The sequence below is a fragment of the Coregonus clupeaformis genome, chromosome 11 (assembly GCF_020615455.1).
Source record: "Coregonus clupeaformis isolate EN_2021a chromosome 11, ASM2061545v1, whole genome shotgun sequence".
Classification (NCBI taxonomy): domain Eukaryota; kingdom Metazoa; phylum Chordata; class Actinopteri; order Salmoniformes; family Salmonidae; genus Coregonus; species Coregonus clupeaformis.
Window position 1 is genome coordinate 20,494,277 of NC_059202.1, and position 24,503 is coordinate 20,518,779.

General features: G+C 44.6%; 1 protein-coding gene across 11 annotated transcripts in view; it reads left to right on the plus strand.

Annotated features, from left to right (window-relative positions):
- The window catches only part of LOC121576511 (arf-GAP with coiled-coil, ANK repeat and PH domain-containing protein 2), an 89,994-nt gene that overhangs the window by 19,338 nt on the left and 46,153 nt on the right, over positions 1-24,503 (plus strand). For 8 of the 11 annotated variants that reach the window (XR_006661557.1, XM_041889703.2, XM_041889704.2 and 5 more), the window contains exons 2-10: positions 1,953-2,010; positions 4,504-4,623; positions 6,868-6,921; positions 7,931-7,989; positions 11,325-11,508; positions 13,778-13,822; positions 13,946-14,041; positions 21,573-21,647; positions 23,795-23,806. Coding sequence is in view for 10 of the 11 variants with exons in the window: in XM_041889703.2 (XP_041745637.2) it covers positions 1,953-2,010; positions 4,504-4,623; positions 6,868-6,921; positions 7,931-7,989; positions 11,325-11,508; positions 13,778-13,822; positions 13,946-14,041; positions 21,573-21,647; positions 23,795-23,806 (703 nt within the window). In the remaining variant the exon portion in view is untranslated. The remainder of the gene's footprint in view (positions 1-1,952; positions 2,011-4,503; positions 4,624-6,867; positions 6,922-7,930; positions 7,990-11,324; positions 11,509-13,777; positions 13,823-13,945; positions 14,042-21,572; positions 21,648-23,794; positions 23,807-24,503) is intronic. The other 3 variants (XM_041889707.2, XM_041889708.2, XM_041889711.2) reach the window with 1 other exon arrangement.

Sequence of the window (24,503 nt, forward strand, 5' to 3'; positions counted from 1 at the left end):
CCAGACAACATTTATTTGATAACATAACTCCATTCTTACAATTTAGTGTAATTGCGATCTGTCTGTGCATATCTCCCACAAACACACACACACACACACAGCCCAACACCGACAGGCACACACACACAAAATCAGTGAGATAGAAAAAAGTTGTGTTCAAGGGGAGAGTTGGGGGCTCATCTTCAAAGCATCTTCTCACTGCTCTAAGTGTTTCGACAGCAACATGCTTGCGTCTTGTTATTCTCACTCCGCTGCCAGATGTTATGGCATGTCGGTGCCGTGCGGGACGTGGTAGCCATAGAAACAGCTGGAGGGGTTTTGGATGGGCCCTCCCGCCTGGTCCTCCCGGGGTGTCACTGTAATCCCAACGCCCCGCCACCCCCTCGCAACACCGTCCTCATTTCATTATGCCGGATGCACCAATGGCATCGCGTCAAACCCACAGGGGATTATTCCAACATCCCCAATCGCCACTACCACACTCTTATTCAGACTGTCACTGATCCCTATCGGTGGCTCATTATCTCCATGAGGAACCACGCTATGATGTTTGGAGGAAACAAGATAAGCTTTCACTGCAGTATGTGTTCACAGTACTGCGGAAAACCCCAGACTGTAACTCTGCACTCAGTAACATGCAGTGCATTCGGAGAGTATTTAGACCCCTTGACTTGTTCCACATTTTGTTATGTTACAGCCTTATTCTAAAATTGATTTTTTTTTAAATAAAAAATCGTCATCAGTCTACACACAATACACCATAATGAAGTAGTGAAAACAGGTTTTAGAACATTTTCAAAATGTATTAAAAACAAAAATCCCGGATACCTTATTTACATAAGTATTCAGACCCTTTGCTATGAGACTCGAAATTGATCTCAGGTGCATCCTGTTTCCGTTGATCACCCTTGAGATGTTTCTACAACTTGATTGGAGTCCACCTGTGGTAAATTCAATTGATTGGACATGATTTGGAAAGACACACACCTGTTTTATATAAGGTTTCACAGTTGACAGAGCAAAAACCAAACCATGAGGTCAAAGGAATTGTTCGTAGAGCTCCGAGACAGGATTGTGTCAAGGCACAGATCTGGGGAAGGGTACCAAAACATTTCTGCAGCGTTGAAGGTCCCCAGGAACACAGTGGCCTCCATCATTCTTAAATTGAAGCAGTTTGGAACCACCAAGACTCTTCCTAGAGCTGGCCGCCCGGCCAAACTGAGCAATCGGGGGAGAAGGGCCTTGGTCAGGGAAGTGACCAAAAACCTGATGGTCACTCTGACAGAGCTCCAGAGTTCCTCTGTGGAGATAGGAGAACCTTCCAGAAGGAAGGTTCTCTGCAGCACTCCACCAATCAGGCCTTTATGATGGGTTAATGTTGCATAGGCCCACGTTTTTTAAAGTCATGTAAAAAAAAAAAAAAAAAAAAAATGAACATTTACATTACATTTACGTCATTTAGCACACAAATTGGTGCATTCACCTTATCGGTAGATATCTGCTTGGATTTTGACTCTGTGATCTCGACTCCAAAAAAGGTTGGTGACCACTGTTCTGAAGTGACGCCTCTGTTCATCATTAAGTCTTCTTCCTCCCTGGTGGCATTCTGCCGCTGCTACTCCAAGGGTGTTGTTGCCGGGAAGGCCAAGCTGTGCTTTGTTACGTATTAGTTGAGCAAAATGCTAGATATAGGCCCATGGCGTTACCCAATGTGGCATCTCTCAATCTGGCCCCTCATGATGTGTGTTCCCTTTTCCTCCGCTTTTCGCTTCCTTTCTGCGTCAACCCTACACATAGCACCACCATCACGTGGAATGACTCGCCTTCCAGTGCAAAGCAATGCATCGACCGTCCATTTTCCCTTGTAGCCTATTTCTATTGACTGTTATCTGTTGAAATGAAGCTCCCCCTTCTACACGTAGAGTAACTGTGTCATGTTTTTCTTCTCTCAGGGCCACCATAGAGGAGGTGGAGGGGGATGTTGGGGAGTTGGAGTCCAAACTCGACAAGGTGAGTCCATATGATCCACATTTGGAGCAATGAACACAGTGATGGAACTCTTGTTGTTTGCATGATGAACCACTCCCTCGCCATAGTAACCCAGTGTCCCGGTCCCCTCTAACTGGCCTGAGATCAGAACGAGTTGACACCGAGTGAGGAGAGCGAGAGTCTCAAACTGGAATGCATGGTACATAAGAGGAGTGTGATGAAATTCCACTTGTAGTTCTATAAAGACCCTGCAGCCAGTCACCAGAGCATTTGTAATGGGTTTTTTTGGTGGAAGAGGTGGGATTTTACTTCATTCACTAATCCTGGATCTCCAGTGATTTGCGGCTGCATTGTTCTTAAGATTGTGTCTCCCACCCTTTGGCCATCATTTGACTCACACCATACCCTGTTGCGGAAGGATCTGCTGCAGGGGGGTGTGGTGTGACTGCAGGGTGGGGGATGCAGGGGGGCCTGGAAGAGGAGTTCAGGCTTTTCTTAGAAACTAGGCCTTGCCATTGAGAAAGAGAGCCCACCCACACAACCAAGATGAATCTTAAAACAACACAGGCTTTATTGTGATAATACTAAATCTCTTTTGAAGATCATTTCCCCATAACGTCGAATGACCGGTCATACAATCAAGGAAATCTAGTTTTTTTCTTTGGTGTGTTTTTCTTTCTCCAGTATTGAATCTGCTGAAAGACAAACATTTGATGTATCTAAATTAAAGATACTGCTGATTTAAAACACAGCACTGTTGATATTAAATACATGTTATTATTGTATAACTTGCCACAAGTTCAAGAACAGTTACACCACCTTACATTGAACCCAGTAGCAAAATGGATTCTTTTGAGGCTTTGTGAGCTCTTCTCGCCTACCTGGCTTGATCAATATACGGCTGCATTTCATTACAGAAAGTGTTTTCTGCTCTGCCCTTGTTGGCTCTCCTGCACTGATCTGAAATGGCTGGATGGGTAGCAGCGAATAGCTCCCCCGAGGCCTCTAGGAATACTGGTTGAGTTCTGCCACATTGCTTTCACCTATCCAGTCCCATCTCTAGTTTCGTGAGCAGCAGTCAACGATGGCAGTAAGGGAAGTGCGCAGCTTTCTTGGGGGTGGGGAGAGAAATGCGTCCTTAGCGAACCAGGGTTTTTTTCTGGATCAAAAAGGGACTTAGATGGTGGGCGTGGCAGGGGGAGTGGTCGGCCTGTCGGCGAGTGTGAATTTTAGAGAACATTTTAGAGGCCCCCATCGTGACGGCGTATAGGCATTTTTACATTTTGTAAGCCAATTCTCCTGCAATTCTACACATTTCTCCATGGAGCTGAGACATTTTTTCAGTTTTAAAGGGATACTTTGGGATGCTAAATTGTGCTAATGCTAGTTAGCATTGGTTCACGAAACTACCTCAAACTTCTTTCATACTGGACACAGAAACATACAAATGGAATCCACTAATTAATCTGTCTCTGGGGAGGTAGATAAAGGGCCTCATTGCCAACATCCCGAAGGATCCCTTTAAAGCACATGTCTTGTATTCTGCCATGGAGCTGAGATCAAATCTTTTCAGTTTGAAAGCTAATTTCCTGTAATTCTATGCATTTTGCCATGGCTAATGCTGTGTTCTTTTGCTCAAACATAATAACAATCTATACTGCTAAATTCATTTTTTAATTTTTCATTCTTTCTTCTTCCTGACTGTCTAGCTTTTATTTTGGTGATTTTAATAGTTCTCAAAGATTATATTATATAAAAAAAATAGGTACATCATCTTTTCTATATACTTTATATCTGGTTTTAGTCGTTTAAGCTAACACTGAAATGCTTTTTCCATCCCAAAAAACAAAACAATCAAAACATTTATATCCCTGGCGAAAGTATCACAAGTGTCCTTGACAATTTGGCATATAACCCGTCCAATTCCACCTGAAGCTACAGAATCTCTGCTGAAGGTTTTCACTTTTAGTCATACACCCTGTCGGATAGTGAGCCCATTTGTCATAAGCACTGAAGCGATCGGACAGACTACAGAGTAACATTCCGCTTCCCTGCTTACTCTTGTGTGAGAGTGCATGGATAAGGTCCAGGGTTTGTTTGTGACTTTACGTAACCTGGGATTATGTCTGCCCCTAATGAGTTAGAAAAAATAAAAAAATCTTAAATGTAGAGGGTTGCTTGTTAAGCTAATTACCGTTAGCTAGTTTCTGGTGATTATTATTATTTTATTTTTTGATTCTCAGCCTCTCTCCAAGATGTATTTATTTATCAAACGTCCAGTGTTTGAACATGGAACAGTGGCCTAAAGGGATGGTGTGGAAAGCAAGCACTATTTCATCCATTACTCACTTCTGTCATCCCTCTCACCTCTCTCTCTCTCTCTCTCTCTCTCTCTCTCTCTCTCTCTCTCTCTCTCTCTCTCTCCTCTCTCTCTCACCTCTCTCTCTCACCTCTCTCTCTCACCTCTCTCTCTCACCTCTCTCTCTCACCTCTCTCTCTCTCTCTCTCCTCTAGCTAGTGAAGCTGTGCATCGGGATGATCGACGCCGGCAAGGCCTACAACACGGCAAACAGACAGTTTGTCAACGGAATCCGCGAGCTCGCTGCGAGCTCCACCAAAGATGAGGTCATTGAGGTAAAAGACCTATAAGTAACCTAGCTCGAGCTTCTCAAGTCAAAACTGTCCGTTCATACTGTTAGAAAACCGCCAGTTTCCCCAACTTTCTCTCTTTAGTGGGACTCCTCTGTTTTTAATCTTCTCTCACATTTCTGCGTTGAGGCCTGCATTTCTGCTCCTTTTTTTTGTGTATATTTCCTTTACAGCTTCTCCCCTGGGTCTGAAGTTCAGCCAAAGTGCATTTTTTTTTGAAAGAATGCCCTGGCTGAAGAATTATCCCTGGAAGCACCCATTTATTGCTCAAGTTTCAAATGACCTAAAGCAGTGTAGCAGTACAGTAGAGGATTTCCTCTTACCCGTACCTCAGTCACTGTCAGGAGGTTCTACTAGTCTGGAATTCACTGTTTATACCCTTTCGCTCATACGTGTGTGTGTGTGTGTGTATGTGTTGTCTGCCGTGTGTGTTTCAGGGCTCCAGACTTAACATTTTCCCCCTGCTGCCACTTAATTTTACAGTTGGTCGCATCAGCCCATGATTTGGTCGTTACTAGAAAAAATCTGCGGCATCACGCAATAGATAAAAATAAGTAATTCCTTATAAAGCCATTCACAGTGCTTTATTAAGAGGTGCAATAGACTACTGGGATGGTATTCAATAAATATGTTGTATCTAACACGTCCATGCAGGAATGCATGATTCAAGATATTTTGACGCGCAATCTCCAGTGAGTGTCATGAATTTTGGGTTGACTATTAGGCTATTGTAATAATATTTGACAATTCAGATGCCCTATTTTAACAGTATTTTATTCAATATATATTATATTGCCTACGTCTTTATGTGCACTAATATCATAGGCTATTCTATTTGGAGCTAATTCACCACCTCAGTAAGTGGAAACTTACCTCTGGTAGGCATGTATTAATCTAACAGGAAGTTCAATGTCCTAAAAAAACAGATGCAGTTGTAGCCTACTACCCAATGAGGCCAATATGCACTCGCAATGGCCGATGCGCATTTCGCACACTCCCTATCTCAAAAGCCATATCAAATATCTTGGTTGTAAAATAGTTGTTATAGAGCGCAAATGAGAAATATAAATTATACCTACAGAAAGCTGAAAACCTCCTCTCTTTAAGTGTGTTTCTCCTGCAATTGGATTTTGAAATGTTATAGCATACAATCAGGACAAAACACTTTTCTTCTCCCAGTGCGCAGGGGGGAGAGGGAGGGAGGGAGGAGGGAGGGAGTGAGTGGCTTGCTCATCACAGCAGCAGGCCCCAGCGAAACGGGCAAAGTGGCAGGGCAGAGACTTTCTTTACAGGAATCGTGAGGATAACGCACATTTACTGTTTGACCAAATCATGGTTTTAGCCTCCTAAACGAAATTGGACGTTTGGAGTGAAGTGACCATGTAGAATTGGCAGCACACACCGACGAAACCAATTAAAAAATGTAACACACTGCCAAGTCAAAGGGTCGCAAAATGCGACTAAATGGTTGCAGCCTGGAGCCCTGTGTGTGTGGGACTATTTCATACAATAGCACTATTATCCATGGATGGATGGATGGATGGATGGATGGATGGATGGATGGGGATGGATGTAAAACATGTTTTTACATAGCACTGTTCTGTCCCATGTATCTGTACATACCGTCACAATACAGATAGATCTACAGACCTAGTATCTTATATACAGACCTAGTATCTTATATACAGACCTAGTGTCTTATATACAGACCTAGTGTCTTATATACAGACTTAGTGTCTTATATACAGACTTAGTGTCTTATATACAGACCTAGTGTCTTATATACAGACCTAGTGTCTTATATACAGACCTAGTGTCTTATATACAGACCTAGTGTCTTATATACAGACCTAGTGTCTTATATACAGACCTAGTGTCTTATGTACAGACCTAGTGTCTTATGTACAGACCTAGTGTCTTATGTACAGACCTAGTGTCTTATGTACAGACCTAGTGTCTTACGTACAGACCTAGTGTCTTATATACAGACCTAGTATCTTGTATACAGACCTAGTGTCTTATATACAGACCTAGTGTCTTATATACAGACCTAGTGTCTTATATACAGACCTAGTGTCTTATATACAGACCTAGTGTCTTACGCACAGACCAAGTGTCTTACGTACGGACCTAGTATCTTACGTACGGACCTAGTATCTTACGTACGGACCTAGTATCTTACGTATGGACCTAGTATCTTTGTGTTACACTCCTTTTTTTCTCCCACAGTCCAGTCTCACAACGTTTGCTGAGAGTCTGCAAGAGATGATCAACTATCACACGGTACGGCTGGCGACATTTTGATTTAAAACAGAACGTGGTTGTGATATACACCAGTTAAGTGCCAGTGGGTGGTTTTAACAGGAATGGGACCTTAAAATAGTCTGGGCTTTCATCACTCTGAAAAACAGAACTGCAAAACCCAAAAACATCTCATGATCATGCTTTAACCGCATGTAATAGGGAACAAGCATCCTGCCTGCTTAAATACATCCCTGGTCCCTTCTTTCAAGTGTGGGAGGACACTTCTTAATGTCCTACCCTCTCTATCAATACCCCCTAAACCCCATGGTGCCTCAGGGCAAGTTTTTTTTAGATGGTGACTTAACACTGGAGAGACCTCCCTAGTCCTGTCTTAGTGTCCTACCCCGTCCCCATACTCCCTAAACCCCAGGGTCTGAGACCAATGACTCAACACTGGAGACTGCAGTGAGATCAGCTGAATGATTTGTTAAAGTTTGCTACTCAGTGTTAACCCGAGCACATGATCCTTAAAGCACAGAGCCAAATCTGTTTTGTCACCGGAGCACGGCACTCCAGTCCAGTCCCAACCACACACTGGTCGTATTGTCTGGCCCCGCATCAGCAGGCTCAACACCGTGAGGCCTTCAGCTTTGGTGTCTTTGAGGCTAATTCTGCTGACCGTCCGTTTTGAAGGAAGTTAAAGTTCTACGAGTCGGTCTCTGACTAACTAGCGAGAATGAACACTGCATCACAGCATGTCATTATTGAGCGGATTGGGTTTTGAAACCCATAGGCTGTTGTGCATTAGAATATGCGCCTGAAAGGTACAGTCCGATCAATGCTGATTTTTGTCATGTTTTGTGAACTCACCTATAAAGTAGAGGGGTACACACCCTGGTTTGTTGAGGTGCCAACTTGCAGAACATACACCATTCCATGTAAAGAAATGAGTTTCACACGCTCCAGCTCGTAATATTTAAAATATAAAAAAGGTTGTGACTGTTACTCGGTTGCATAAAGTACTAATCAGTCGTGTTTCTCTGCTTAGATTTTGTTTGACCAGGCCCAGCGATCGATTAAGACGCAGCTTCTAACGTTTGTCAAAGAGTAAGTATCTCGACACATCACTGTTAAGAGTATTCTTCTTGTACACAATAACAATGGACATGATGTTATGAACAGTAGCAGTGCGGTCGTGTTTTCTGTAGTGTCCAGTTTTTTTTGTTTTTGTCTATTTTGTATATATTTCTCAATTTTACTTTTCATTCTTTAACTAAAATATTCTTTCCTGCAACCCGCCTCACCCAACGTGGAAAGGATTCTATTATTTCTTTATAACTTTTATCAAGAACCTTAAGCTGAAACTAGTCTAGCTGCAACCGAATGGCTACTTGCTATTAGCCACCGTTAGCATCTTCACCATTGTCTGTGGCCTGCACTGCCCACCAGCCAGCTCTAGCCTGGACAATTTTTCGGCCAGTCTGCACAGCGTGCTATCGACCCAGAGCATGCCTGAATCACTGGACCCTAGCGCCGGATCATCGCAACTAGCTAGCTGCAACCGAATGGCTGTTGTCGTTGGCTAATTACCATTGCCCCTTAGCAAGCATTTAGCATTGAGCTAGCCTCGAGCCATGCCCATCTCCCGGCTATCTACCTCTCTGTCAACCGGACGGGACCTCCTAGTGTTGACACGGAGCCCCGCCGATCCAACAAGACTGGTCTGCCGACGAAATTGTCTGATGTGGTTTCAACAGGCTTCCCGTTACGACGTCGACCACGAAGATCCATCTGCTAGCCCCGGCCCGCTAGCACACGCAAGCTGTGCCTCTTGCTCGCCAGTGCTGTAGCAGCCCCCGAACTACCTCCGAACTCTCCTATTGCTGTTCACCGGATCTTATGATAACTCAGCTATACAGCTGATGCCTGCTGGACTGTTCCTTTATACGGTACCGCATCCTGTTTATGTTTAGCCTCAGCCCAAACTTTGTCGCCATTACCAGCTGTTGTCTTAGCTCTCTCGAATAACACCTGTGATTGCTTTATGCCTCTCTCCCATGTCAATATGCCTTGCTTATTGCTGTTTAGGTTATTTCTTATTGTACTATTTCACTGTAGAGCCCCCAGTCCAGCTCAACCTGCCTTAGATAGCTCCTTGGTCCCACCCCCCATACACGCGGAGACCGACTCAATCGGTGCCTCCAGAGATGCTATCTCTTTCATCGTTACCCAACGCTTAGGTTTACACTACAATGTTACAAATACCTAGGTGTCTGGTTAGACTGTAAACTCTCCTTCCAGACTCACATTAAGCATCTCCAATCAAAAGTTAGATCTAGAATCGGCTTCCAATTTCGCAACAAAGCCTCCTTCACTCATGCTGCCAAACATGCCCTCATAAAACAGACTATCCTACCGATCCTTGACTTCGGCGATGTCATTTACAAAATAGCTTCCAACACTATTCAGCAAATTGGATGTAGTCTATCACAGTGCCATCCGTTTTGTCACCAAAGCCCCATATACTACCCACCATTGTGACCTGTACGCTCTTGTTGGCTGGCTCTTACTACATATTCATCGCCAAACCCACTGGCTCCAGGTCATCTATAAATCACTGCTAGGTAAATCGCCACCTTATCTTAGCTCATTGGTCACCATAGCAACACCCACCCGTAGTATGCGCTCCAGCAGGTATATCTCACTGGTCATCCCCAAAGCCAACACCTCCTTTGGCCGCCATTCCTTCCAGTTCTCTGCTGCCAATGACTGGAACGAATTGCAAAAATCTCTGAAGCTGGAGACTCTTATCTCCCTCACTAACTTTAAGCATCAGTTGTCAGAGCAGCTTACCGATCACTGCACCTGTACACAGCCATTCTGAAATTAGCCCACCCAACTACCTCATCCCTATATTGTTATTTATTTTGCTAATTTGCACCCCAGTATCTCTATTTGCACATCATGTTTTGCACATCTATCATTCCAGTGTTAATACGAAATTGTAATTATTTTGCACTATGGCCTATTTATTGCCTTACCTCCATAACTTACTACATTCGCACACACTGTATATTTTCTGTTGTATTTTTGACTTTATGTTTTGTTTACCCCAAATGTAACTCTGTGTTGTTGTTGTTTTTATCGCACTGCTTTGCTTTATCTTGGCCAGGTCGCAGTTGTAAATGAGAACTTGTTCTCAACTGGCTTACCTGGTTAAATAAAGGTTAAATTAAAAAAGTATATTTTGTATTCAACATCCAAATGGTTTCTGATAGATCATGGCCTAGGTCTAAAATAACTAAGGAAGCAAATGACATGGTGGAATTGAGCCGTGTAAAATAAATTCACACAGCACAACTGCTCAAAAGGAGGAAGCTCACGCACACAAACAGCACATCAACACGATGAAGAATGGGATGAGATGAAGTCCGGGATGCAATGTGGAATACTCGGTTATTTGTTCAGAATATTAGGTCCTGTTAAAGTAGTGTACAGCTTGTACATGTTTGCTAACCTACTAGCTAATGCACCCACATTTTCCCCAGACAGTTTGCGTAAGCGTTTAAGCCTGCGGGGAAACCTCATTTTATTTCATTATGCGGGATTAGCCAGCTGCCTTTGCCCAAACATGAGCTAAACTCCTACGTCAGTGTTTTTTTTTATTTTTAAGAATCACTCAAAACCATCTTACTGAACAATTACTCACTCCTCCTAAGCAGTCCAAGGTGACTTTGTTTCACTCAGACTCGAGCAGTACAAGCCAAAAAAAACAAGATTTTAGGACATTTTGAGTTGAAGTAGTGGCCTTTTGTCCTTCTGTTTAAGAGTAAATAGTGTCCTCATATCTGTGCCAATTCATTCTAAATGTACAATTCACACTGCACACACTAGCAAATGATTTCAAGCTTTAACATAGAGTTCCAATTGGAAGTTGTCAGGGTGCATGTGAGGCTAATATCAGAATAGTCATTAATTGCTTCGTCAAATACTTAACTGGAGTAATATGACATGTCACCCTGAAGACAGTAGACTCATTTGTACTCACAGGAAGGGAGAGAAATTAGATGTTTAGGGCCATTTGCTTCCCTTAAAAATATTACAGACCTAGAATATAGAATATATACTTTTTCCTCTAATGATTTAGCTAGGCCGCTTGTTAATAATTATTTTCAATGTCTCACATTTTCTTATTTTCGCCAGAGAATCTCACTAGCTCTGGATGTTTTTGAAACCAGAGTATCTCACTGCCTTCTCCAAAACATGGCTGCAAAGAATCGGTGGTCTCAAAAATAAAATGAACAATTGAATGCCAATGAATGAAAGAAAAAGGCCTATATTCCTGGAAATGAAGTACAATTTGACTAGATTGACAAACATTTAGCCGAGATGAGGCTTCCTCAGTGTCATTTCTTGCCTGTGTTTCACCCCGCCGCCCTTAGGGACCTGCGTAAGTTCAAAGAGGCCAAGAAGCAGTTTGACAAGGTGAGTGAGGAGAAGGAGGCGGCGTTGACCAAGAATGCCCAGGCGCCGCGCAACAAGCAGCACGAGGTGGAGGAGGCCACCAACATCCTGACGGCCACACGCCAGTGCTTCCGCCACATCGTCCTTGACTACGTCCTCCAGGTACAGACCAAGGATCAGTTTGCCTTAAATCCTTAACTTAACCTTCAGGGGTAAGTAAACCTGCTTAGACTGACCTTATATCAGTTTTTAAAATTCATATTACTATGAAGTAGCATAGACATGGGTTCACCAAGCCCTGTCCTGGAGCGCAACATGAAGGTGTGCAGGCTTTAGTTCCAGCCCAGCACTTGCACACAGCAGACGATCGGCTGAATCAGATTCAGGATTGTACTCTTAAGGGCAAAACTTAGCAAAATCGCTTTGCACTGGAAAACGAAAATTAGTGTTTCTTATTGGACTAGTTCAGTCCCTCAGTTTCCGTCAGTTTTCTGTTTAGTGTCAAATTAATAAGGTTCAGGTGTGACGGTGTTAGGCTGGAACAATAGAGCCCCACAGTGGAGGTATCATAATACCCATAAAACCTAGAGGTAAAACAGGATGATGGCTCCAATTGTTTTTCCACCATACATTTTTCCCATAGGGGATTTTAGAAACACTTAAAATAAGGGCTGTGTTTCATGTAGGCTTACCCTGGTGTGATGTTTTGATAACCGTGTAAATCTCTCTTGGACAAATCAACTGAAATATGACATTTACATAAGTATTCAGACCCTTTACTCAGTACTTTGTTGAAGCACCTTTGGCAGCGATTACAGCCTCAAATCTTCTTGGGTGTGATGTTACAAGCTTGGCACACCTGTATTTGGGGAGTTTCTCCCATTCTTCTCTGCAGATCCTCTCAAGCTTTGTCAGGTTGGATGGGGAGCGTCGCTGCACAGCTATTTTCAGGTCTCTCCAGAGATGTTCGATTGGGTTCAAGTCCGTGCTCTGGCTGGGCCACTCAAGGACATTCAGAGACTTGTCCCGAAGCCATGCCTGTGTTGTCTTGGCTGTGTGCTTAGGGTCGTTGTCCTGTTGGAAGGTTAACCTTCGCCCCAGTCTAAGATCCTGAGCACTCTGGAGCAGGTTTTCATCAAGGATCTCTCTGTACTTTGCTCTGTTCATGTTTCCCTCGATCCTGGCTAGTCTCCCAGTCCCTGCCGCTGAAAAACATCCCCACAGCATGATGCTGCCACCACTATGCTTCACCGTAGGGATGGCATTGGCCATGTGATGAGTGGTGCCTGGTTTCCAGACGTGACGCTTGGCATTCAGGCCAAAGAGTTCAATCTTGGTTTCATCAGACCTGAGAATCTTGTTTCTCATGGTCTGAGAGTCCTTTAGGTGCCTTTTGGCAAACTTTTGCTCTGACATGAACTTATAATAATAATAATAATAATAATAATAATAATAATATACATGAACTGTCAACTGTGGGACCTTATATAGACAGGTGTGTGCCTTTGCAAATCATGTCCAATCAATTGAATTTACCACAGGTGGACTCCAAGTTGTAGAAACATCTCAAGGATGATCAATGGAAACAGGATGCACCTGAGCTCAATTTCGAGTCTCATAGCAAAGGGTCTGAATACTTATGTAAATAAGGTATTTCTGTTTTTTTTATTTGTAATACATTTGCGACCCTCTTTAGCAGCTGTAGTGGAATAGTGAGACATTTTCCAATTGACTCTGTGCTTTACATTGCTCAATATCCTCTCAACTGCCCAGTGGGAAAACCAACCAGCACCCTAGAACCTTCCACTAGACTTTAACCCTTCAGCAGATATCAAGTAGAAGCAATATGGTGATAGCCCTCCACCTATCCTGTTCCTATCGCCTGCTTCCACCGATCCAATTCCTACACACACACACACACACACACACACACACTACAATATCTATTCGTCCGCGTAAGCCCAGATGAAGAAAAGCCCCTGTCTGTTTAATGACCGACCTATAGCTCCTCCGGCTTTATTGAAATGAACCTGATTTGACCTGCAGACTGCAGCGGATGCTGTGTGGGACGTTAATTAGCTCTGTCTAAAGGGTGAAGAGGCCATAACAGCAGTCTGTGTACAGTGCAGCTGGGCATATGAGATCACAGGACACATCACACTGACTACAGCATCTCTCTGCTAGAGGGAGGCGGGGCTCCCCCTGATGTCAAAGAGGGGGATAGCCATCTGTTCAATCTAGAGTGGCGTAATTCTTGCTAATTATATGCTAGTCATGATGCCTGTTTTAATGGGAATATACTAATTTTAAATACATTTAAAGTTAATTGGTGGGAACTAGGAAGAGTATTTGATTCCATAATTTCACTAGTACAGTGCTCTCTTTTTCTCAAAGACACAATCTAACCCTGAGCTTTCCTTTCCGCCCACAGATCAATGTACTACAGTCCAAGAGAAGATCGGAAATCCTCAAATCGGTAAATATTGTTTCCCGAGGACTTTCTCTGAAAATAGCCATATAAACTTAAGTTACCAGTATGTTGATCGTACATCTCTTGCCTCGTATGCGACATCTCTGATTGGTCCGTTCCTCTCCGCAGATGCTGTCCTTCATGTACGCCCACCTGACCTTCTTCCACCAGGGTTACGACCTTTTCAGTGAACTGCAACCGCTCATGAAACAGCTGGGGGGTCAGGTAGGCCTTAACCCTATTTCCTCCTGTTGTTCTGTAACTGTACCCCCACCTTGCCCATCCAAACACATTGCCACAGCCCTGGGACTCATCATAATAATAATATGCCATTTAGCAGACACTTTTATCCAATGCGACTTACAGTCATGTGCGCATACATTTTTACGTATGGGTGGTCCCGGGGATCGAACCCACTACCCTGGCGTTACAAGCGCCATGCTCTACCAATTGAGCTACAGAGGACCACAACATGCCTTATAGCAGTGTTTCTCAAACCTCTCCTCGGGGACCCCAAGACGTTTCACAATTGTATTGTAGCCCTGAACTATCTCACCTGATTGACCTAGTCAAGGTGTTTATGATTAGTCAACATGTTGAATCAGGTGTGCTAGATCTGGAATATATCAAACACATGGAACGGCAGGGCGTCCCCGAGGAGAGGTTTGAGAACCTCTGTCATAGCATTGCTCTCGATACAGAAGGGTATAGCCATGATGCAAATCAACACTTTTCCTCCCTGCTTAGGAGTTGAGCTAGGGTGAAAAGTAATTGCTTCTGCCTATAAACAGTTCTCTTTTCTGGGTGCACAAGTGTTCCCTAGTTAACAGTGGCACTAGGTGGGGTTTTTGGCCAGAGATTATGCACTTTCGTGTGTGAGCTTGTGTGTGAATGTTTGTGTCAGGTAAACCAGTAGATTCCTTCTTGGCCAGGGGAGGTTTAAACAGGGAAAATGTGACCAAGCTGCTGTTCCTCCTCCTGCTGCTGTTCCTCCTCCTGCTGCTGTTCCTCCTCCTGCTGCTGTTCCTCCTCCTGCTGCTGTTCCTCCTCCTGCTGCTGTTCCTCCTCCTGCTGCTGTTCCTCTTCCTCCTGCTGTTCCTCCTCCTGCTGCTGTTCCTCCTCCTGCTGCTGTTCCTCCTCCTCCTGCTGCTCCTCCTCCTGCTGCCTCCTCCTGCTGCTCCTCCTCCTGCTGCTGTTCCTCCTCCTGCTGTTCCTCCTCCTCCTGCTGCTGTTCCTCCTCCTGCTGCTGTTCCTCCTCCTCCTCCTGCTGTTCCTCCTCCTGCTGTTCCTCCTCCTGCTGCTGTTCCTCCTGCTGCTGTTCCTCCTGCTGCTGTTCCTCCTGCTGCTGCTGTTCCTGCTCCTGCTGCTGTTACTCCTCCTGCTGCTGTTCCTCCTGCTGCTGCTGTTACTCCTCCTGCTGCTGTTCCTCCTGCTGCTGTTCCTCCTGCTGCTGCTGTTACTCCTCCTGCTGCTGTTACTCCTCCTCCTGCTGTTCCTCCTCCTGCTCCTGCTGCTGTTCCTCCTCCTGCTGCTGTTCCTCCTCCTCCTGCTGCTGTTCCTCCTCCTCCTGCTGCTGTTCCTCCTCCTCCTGCTGCTGTTCCTCCTGCGATGATTATTATCTTGGTAGAGCAGAGTGGGAATGAGGAAGCTGGAGGAGGAATGACAGGGTATTCCCACCCTGGGACTCAGGCTGCTGCAAGTCACACTGAACCTGGGCTTATCAGAGGAGAGGAGCATAGAGGAGAGGAGGAGCATAGAGGAGAGGAGCATAGAGGAGAGGAGGAGCATAGAGGAGAGGAGGAGCATAGAGGAGAGGAGGAGCATAGAGGAGAGGAGGAGCATAGAGGAGAGGAGGAGCATAGAGGAGAGGAGGAGCATAGAGGAGAGGAGGAGCATAGAGGAGAGGAGCAGCATAGAGGAGGGAGCATAGAGGAGAGGAGGAGCATAGAGGGAGAGGAGGAGCATAGAGGAGAGGAGGAGCATGGGAGAGGAGGAGCATAGAGAGGAGGGGCAAGAGGGAGAGGAGGAGCATAGAGGAGAGGAGGAGCATAGAGGAGAGGAGGAGCATAGAGGAGAGGAGGAGCACAGAGGAGAGGAGGAGCACAGAGGAGAGGAGCAGAGGAGAGGGGAGAGGAGAGGGGGAGCAGAGGAGAGGAGGAGCAGAGGAGAGGAGGAGCAGAGGAGAGGAGAGGAGGAGCAGAGGAGAAAGAGAGGGGCCAGTTTGGAGGACTGTGCCACGGTGGGAAAGGTAGACCGGGCGTGAAGGAAGACGGGAGGCGTCGTGTGACAGACGGAAGGAGAGAGAAAGGAGGGAACAGTGGTGGACAGACGGCGGAGGAGGAGTGTAATGGTAGACAGGGCTTGAAATTAACTTTTTTTTTTTGCCATTTGACCTTCAGACAAGTAGGAAAGATGTTTTGGTTGTCCAAAAGCTCAAGTCACTTGTCTAAAAATGTGAAATGGTCTATTTACATCGTTGTAAGATGCAGAGAACCATTTTACAAACAATACAGTATATTTTTTACCTTAGAGAATCAGACAAAGGCAGGCTACAATGCCTATTGGCTTCTTTGCATATTCAAGCTATTGATTTATACACTTCCAGTCAAAAGTTTGGACACACCTATTCATTCAAGGGTTTTTCTTTATTTTTTAAAACTATTTTCTACATTGTAGAATAATAGTGAAGACATCAAAACTATGAAATAACACACATGGAATCATATAGTAACCAAAAAAGTGTTAAACAAGTCAAAATATATGTTATATTTGAGATTCTTCCAAGTAGCCACCCTTTGCCTTGATGACAGCTTTGCACACTCTAGGCATTAGAGCATCAGAAGTGTTTAGTAAATCATTTCCTCCACATTTCTATGGTCTTATTTTGGGCTAGGCTACTTTGAAACAAGGGAAGACGTGCTTCATAAAATAAATGTTATGGTTAAATAGTTTCCAAATGCTGACCGCCTCCACTCGGATTCAAGGTGGGTGATGTGCTGTGTGCAACAGGCACTGTCCTTCACTCTCCAGTCTAGTGACCATTTGATCTGAACAAACTGTGCCTCCAGTATGTCGACAGAATCAAGCCTTTCGACGTTAATGTTAATTATCCTCCATTGTATTTGTCGAACATGACTGGTGTTTAGCCTATATTTTTGTATCCTAATTAAGTCTCATTAAAAGTTTGGCTACATTTTCTGGTGCCTCCCTCATGTCAGCATCGGTTTGATATGGATATCACCTACACTCTTATTTATGCGCATGAAAAATGTATTTGAATATTTTTCCAATGTTGTTTTTTATATATATATATATATATATATATAATTTTTTTTTACTTGTCGATTTGGACAACTTAAATCTATATTCTTCTTGTCCACATTTATTAAAACTGTCGAGCCCTGGTAGACAACCAGCGCTGGAGTCTTAACTCCATCATGAAGCTGAAGAAGGTGGAGAGGCTGTGCAGGGAGGTATGGAGGAACTGCCAACAGGTCTGAGACCAGCGCTTAACGACAACATGACCAGTTGGTGGAGCTGCCAACAGGTCTTAGACCAGCGTTTTAACGACAACATGACCAGTTGGTGGAGCTGCCAACAGGTCTTAGACCAGCGTTTTAACGACAACATGACCAGTTGGTGGAGCTGCCAACAGGTCTTAGACCAGCGTTTTAACGACAACATGACCAGTTGGTGGAGCTGCCAACAGGTCTTAGACCAGCGTTTTAACGACAACATGACCAGTTTGATATCAATAGGAAGAGGGCATGACTTACAAGGGTTTAGGTTTTGCTCTTTATTTGACCCAGGGCAGACCACAGTGGTGGCCAATGCTGAGTTGAAGTCTACGTTGATGAGAGGTCAAGGAAGCAGGTCTGATGTTGACTTGAGGGACTTTACGCTGGGAGCCTAGTACACACATTATGTTTAGGACTAGACTACGATAATGTTTTGTATGAAAATACCTGCAGTAGTTTACCACTAGACATTGTCATTTGTGATCGATTGTCTAAAGATGTCCATTCTTGCTTTCAGATACTGTTTGTTTCAGAAATAACAACCATATCAGGAACTGAAAGATTGGAAGTGATTTTGTCTTTCCAAGCCACTTGAAGTCTTAGGCTGAATAAAGTTAAATGGAACAGAAAGATACACGCCCACTGCCGTAGTGAAGTGAGACGTTTTGTGGTCTGGAGTGAGACGTTTTGTGGTCTGGAGTGAGAAGTGGATGAGTCAGAATCACAAGGCCTACTTCTGAATGAACCAGCAACAGGGATGTAGCCTACACAGAGAAATAGAACGGCCAGATGGGACTAATTATCTTTCTATGGATATACAGTCACACCGTACAGTCCTTGGTACTGGAAGCGTACAGTCTATAGTGGATTTTATCATGCTGGTTATGGACAAGGGGGAAAACATTTCCCATCTTATCTGGACGACCGCCCACTTCCTGCTAAAACAAAACAAAAACCGTCCCGAAATATGTATCTCGTGTCACCTCCGGGGGCCCCAAGTATTGGACTATAGTGGAGTGTTTACTGTGGGTAGAATTGAATCCCGATTTAAGGCTCCCTACAATAAATTTCTTCCGTAGTATAGGCTATGTCTTGTACGAATGATGAATTTAAGCCTATGCTGTGCTGAATTAATGGCCAATCTATGCTATAATTGTGCTATTGTGTTTCAATAATGCCCTCCAGATGGCCTCTGAAGACTGTTTCAATTAAAAAAATCTATAACGTTACTTATAAATAAATAAATAAATAATATGCCATTTAGCAGACGCTTTTATCCAAAGCGACTTACAGTCATGCGTGCATACATTTTTTTTTTTTTTTGTGTATTGGGTGTAATGTAGTATAGATTCTGTGGATTGTTAGCTAGTGACCCTCAGTGTATTCATTCATAAGGATTTTTTATAAGTTGTCAGTGATGTTGGTTATGCCTTCATTTACAGACCCGGGGTATGTTCAGTATGACAGAACGGTGTTTAAAACGTTTAATTCAAGGGAAACGGTACTGTGCTGAACCACCAGTTGAAGAACGGCGTGATTATGGTGGCCCAGAGGCATTTGTGTATGGTTTAAGTAACCCTTGTCTGAGCCAGAATGGCCCATAGTGGCAGGAGCCCATCTTCTGTTTCTGGATGTACAAGTACACCCCCAGACAGGACGCTAGACTGTGACTGGGCCTTGCCTCCAATCTATCTCCTTAATGCTAAGTATGGTGTGCTGCACAAGTTTAGCTATTTTCAAATGGTCACACCCATATTGATCAGGCCACACCCATATTGATCAGGCCACGCCCACCAAATGGGAGAAAACATACCTCTAATGCTGTTGAAGGACGGTGTGCACCATTTTGGGGAGACGTGTCATTCACTACAAACTGTCACACAGCGTAGAAAACACTGAACTGAACGCACCCCTGTTATTTTGACGTCACATGAAAAATGTTATTACCAATTGACTACGTACTTTTTTTTTTTTCTTTGTGGTTCATTGGAACTCTAAGCCTAAGGAAAAGGTAGTGTCTCAGTTAATACCAGGGCTGAAACAGGACTGTTAAATATCCCATAGTTCCTTTAGGTTAGATAGTTACAGTAGGTTGTGATGATACAGGAGTTTAATTGGACACACTCGCTGCATCCTGCCTCCTTTCTCTCCCAATGACATCTCTCTCCAGATGGTGTTTCCTCTCTCTCCAGATGGTGTTTCCTCTCTCTCCAGATGGTGTTTCCTCTCTCTCCAGATGGTGTTTCCTCTCTCACCAGATGGTGTTTCCTCTCTCACCAGATGGTGTTTCCTCTCTCTCCAGATGGTGTTTCCTCTCTCTCCAGATGGTGTTTCCTCTCTCTCCAGATGGTGTTTCCTCTCTCTCCAGATGGTGTTTCCTCTCTCTCCAGATGGTGTTTCCTCTCTCTCCAGATGGTGTTTCCTCTCTCTCCAGATGGTGTTTCCTCTCTCTCCAGATGGTGTTTCCTCTCTCTCCAGATGGTGTTTCCTCTCTCTCCAGATGGTGTTTCCTCTCTCTCCAGATAGTGTTTCCTCTCTCTCCAGATAGTGTTTCCTCTCTCTCCAGATGGTGTTTCCTCTCTCTCCAGATGGTGTTTCCTCTCTCTCCAGATGGTATTTCCTCTCTCACCAGATAGTTTCCTCTCTCTCCAGATAGTTTCCTCTCTCTCCAGATAGTTTCCTCTCTCTCCAGATAGTTTCCTCTCTCTCCAGATGGTGTTTCTTTCCTCTCTCTCCAGATAGTATTTCCTCTCTCACCAGATAGTTTCCTCTCTCTCCAGATAGTTTCCTCTCTCTCCAGATGGTGTTTCTTTCCTCTCTCACCAGATGGTGTTTCCTCTCTCACCAGATGGTGTTTCCTCTCTCACCAGATGGTGTTTCCTCTCTCTCCAGATGGTGTTTCTTTCCTCTCTCACCAGATGGTGTTTCCTCTCTCTCCAGATGGTGTTTCCTCTCTCACCAGATGGTGTTTCCTCTCTCACCAGATGGTGTTTCCTCTCTCACCAGATGGTGTTTCCTCTCTCACCAGATGGTGTTTCCTCTCTCTCCAGATGGTGTTTCCTTTGTCTGTGAGATGAGTTATCCTAGATGCTGATTTAGACTAGAATTACACTGAAGTAGGAAACAAGCTCTGGGGTCATCCAATTACCTAATTACAGTCTAATACATTTTATTTTGTGTGTGTGGTACTAACCAGGAAGGAGAGAATCAATCTCCCCACAATCCAATTTCACACATGATAAAGCATCGATGGCCCAGTCCATTTTGTTCAAGGAGGAGAGCTCATCTCTTAGAGGAGCAGTTGTTTATCCACGGGACACTGACATGTCTATAGGCTAGATTGAAAAGGAGCACGCAGACTTTTCTCTCTAGCTACATCAAAGGGAAGTTCAAGTTCGTAGCCTAGTTTGGGGTCTCTGGTTGCTAGTTGGTTTTCAGTTTCTCCTACAAATGGAGTCTTCCTCTCCTCGTCTCGCGTCCTTCATCAGCACTGTTCTGAAAACACTAGATCCCCCATAATCAACTGGTGGACCGCGGCCCAGACCCAGAACACTAGATCCCCCATAATCAACTGGCGGACCGGACCCAGAACGGGGTCAATACAGACCACAGGTCCTGACTATAAAACTGTTGGGTCTTCGACCCCTGGTATCGTAAAAACACACGTAAGACATGGAAAATGAGTAGAATTGCAGGAAATGAATGAGAACAATGAGAAATCTGCCCACATGGAAATGTGGGGAATTAGCTTTAAAAGGGCATTTTCTCTTCGCCAACAAGAGGGGTGTGAACAGTTTGGGGTCGCATGGGTTGCAAGGTGGGGGTTTGTTACTACGCCGATAAATGACAATATCCATCTGGACCTTTGCCACCTACGAGATTTGTGTGCCTTGACCTTCTCAAATACAAATAGTACCTGGATACCCTTGCACTGGATGCATTAAAGAAGTATTGCTGGGGCCTACTGGGGATTGTGGGGAACAGAGCTGGATCGTGTTCATTAGGCACCAGACAAAAGAAAGCGACGGATTTCCTGAATTTGTCCAAAAAAATACTGTCATATTAGATTTTTGTTGCAAAAAAAAAAAGTGTTGCATGCCCCAATGAACACAACCCTGTTGAGGTGAAGAAAGCCTCTTTAGATGACTGGTGGGGTACTTAAGGTGAGCAAAACCATGCAACCTACCTAAAAACATGACACACACACTTAATGGTTTCCACACTCTGCTATGTTTCAGCTGGACCAGCTGGTGGTGGATGCAGCCAAGGAGAAGAGGGACATGGAGCAGAAACACTCCACCATTCAACAGAAGGTAACACACTCCCCCTCCCTCCCTGTCCCTAGCCTTGGAGAGCTCTATGAGCCTCTGCACTGGTCTAAAGCGGTGATGTGATGGGAGTGGATCCCTCAGCCGTTTCTTATTGTACGCCCTGAAACTCCAATATACCCCCCAGTTACTCCACCACTTTTGCCCTTACTCAATCCAATGCATACACACATAGAAAAACAATTTACATTTTACATTTACATTTTTAGTCATTTAGCAGACGCTCTTATCCAGAGCGACTTACAGTTAGTGAATACATATTTTTTTTATACTGGCCCCCCGTGGGAATCAAACCCACAACCCTGGCATTGCAAACGCCATGCTCTACCAACTGAGCTACATCCCTGCCGGCCATTCCCTCCCCTACCCTGGACGACGCTGGGCCGGCTACGACAGAGCCTGGATTCGAACCAGGATCTCTAGTGGCACAGCTAGCACTGCGATGCAGTGCCTTAGACCACTGCGCCACTGTATACAGTATATTGTTATGAATTAAGTCATTATTAATGACTATCTATGATTTAATTTGGTCCCCACCCCCTTAGCCAATCATTTGTGTACCTACCTACTCACACTAATGCTCACACTATCGTTCTATTGAGCTACAGTTTATATTTCCATGCATACAGTATGGATTGTGATTTAAGGATTTCATAAATGGCGACACTTGATGGTTAATTTGGTTGCGGAACACTAGAAGACTAGAGGAGTTATTGGGCAGGCTTGGGTAGCTCAGTTGGTAGAGCATGGCGCTTGCAACGCCAGGGTTGTGCGTTCGATTCCCACGGGGGGCCAGTATGAATAAAAAAATAAAATGTATGCACTCACTAACTGTAAGTGGCTCTGGATAAGAGTGTCTGCTAAATGACTAAAAATGTAAATGTAAAATGTAATGGGATCTCACAGGCTGTGTTCTAAATGGCACCGTATTCCCTACGGGTCCTGGTCAAAAGCAGTGCACTAGATAGGGAATAGGGTGCTGTTTGGGATGCAGCCTTAGGGTGATCTCATGCAGCCGTCACGGACACAGTCACACACCATGCATTATTCAAGTGGGTCGGAAGCTCCGGGGCTCACTTACCAAACAACACGGATGCATTTCACCGCCGTCATGTCACCCATCACAGCCCTCAAATGCCACGGTGTTGGGTGGTAGATGTCCTCTGTAGCTCAGCTGGTAGAGCACGGCGCTTGTAACGCCAAGGTAGTGGGTTCGATCCCCGGGACCACCCATACACAAAAATGTATGCATGCATGACTGTAAGTCGCTTTGGATAAAAGCGTCTGCTAAATGGAATATTTATTATTATTATTATTATTATTATGTAAACTAGGCCTAAGTCGCCAACTAAATTAAAATGTGTGCATGCAGGGATCCATTGCGAAAGAGACCTTGGTCTCAATGGAACTCCCTGTTAAATAAAGGTAAAATAAATCAAATTCCTTTTGTATTGGTAGGTAATGTAAGTCCAAGACTCTCGGGACAAGTCTAACTGAAACCTGTTTTTGTGCATGGGGGAGTTTGGTGTGTGTCTGAGTGTGTTTGTCTGTCTGGCCTCTTACAGCGCATCAGGCGGTCTGTCTTCATGAGTGTGTCTGTCTGGCCTCTTATAGCGCGTCAGGCAGTCTGTCTTCATGAGTGTGTCTGTCTGGCCTCTTATAGCGCGTCAGGCAGTCTGTCTTCATGAGTGTGTCTGTCTGGCCTCTTATAGCGCGTCAGGCAGTCTGTCTTCATGGAAATATCTTTCTCGCTCCATTTTTTCCTCCTGTCTGTTTTGTGTGTGTCTGTGTGTGCGTGCGGCATGCGGGGAGCAGCAGCTGGCTCTCCAGCCTAAGCACCACTTCCAGCCAGGACCCCTCTCATAGGCAGCCCGTGCCAGCTTCCGCTCGTCCTTGAGCGCCTTGCTTCCCAGGGCCCTCCCTCTCCAATCCCCTCCCTTTCAGTAGATGCTATTTATATATTGTCTCGCTCCCTCCATCTCTCTCTGCCTCTCTCCTACACTCCCTCTTTCCCCCTCTCTCTGCCTCTCTACACTCTCTTTCCCTCTCTCTCGCTCTTCCTCTCTCTCGTTCTTCCAGTATGTATCAGCAGATCTAATTTCTGTTTTCCTCTTCTCTCCACTCTTTCCCAGGCTGCACTGCAGGTAAGCCTTTTCCCTCTCCTGTTCCTGTTATTTCTTTCTGCATGCTGACTGTCTGAAGCCCCTGGCAGTGATTTAGTCATATTCAGTAGACCACTAGAGCAAAACCGACCAGTCGTTCATGTAGTAGACGGAGTAGGCTAGTCACCATTATATATTATTGACACATAAATGACGTGACCGGGTTAAGACATGCATGACGTGACCGGGTTAAGACATGCATGACGTGACCGGGTTAAGACCACACTTGCTCCGGGTCGTGTGTGTCCGTTGAAATCCATGGCCATGTCGGCTGTGGTAAATGCCAATCATTCATTCACCTTTATGTATTGTTGATACAGCATATTATTTTACTCTCTAGTCATTAAGCCTTGGTGCAAAGTGAATGGGTGAGAGATTCTGTTCAAAGGTTGATACATCTAGAACTATAACCTTATTGCTATAGGTGGGTAGTTGACTTTCTGATGTCCAGAAGCTCTTTTCGGTCATAAGAGACGGTAGCAGAAACATTATGTACAAAATAAGTTACAAACAATGTGAAAAAAAAAACGAAAAAAAAAACGGCATGGTTGTCTAGACTTATGTGCATTTTAGTTTGCCTTAAATCTGCCTGTGTCAATTACTAATACCCAGAGGGCACCATCGTGTCACAGCCTCATTGGGCGGAGGGGGCTTGAAGTTTGTACATGCTGCAGAGAAA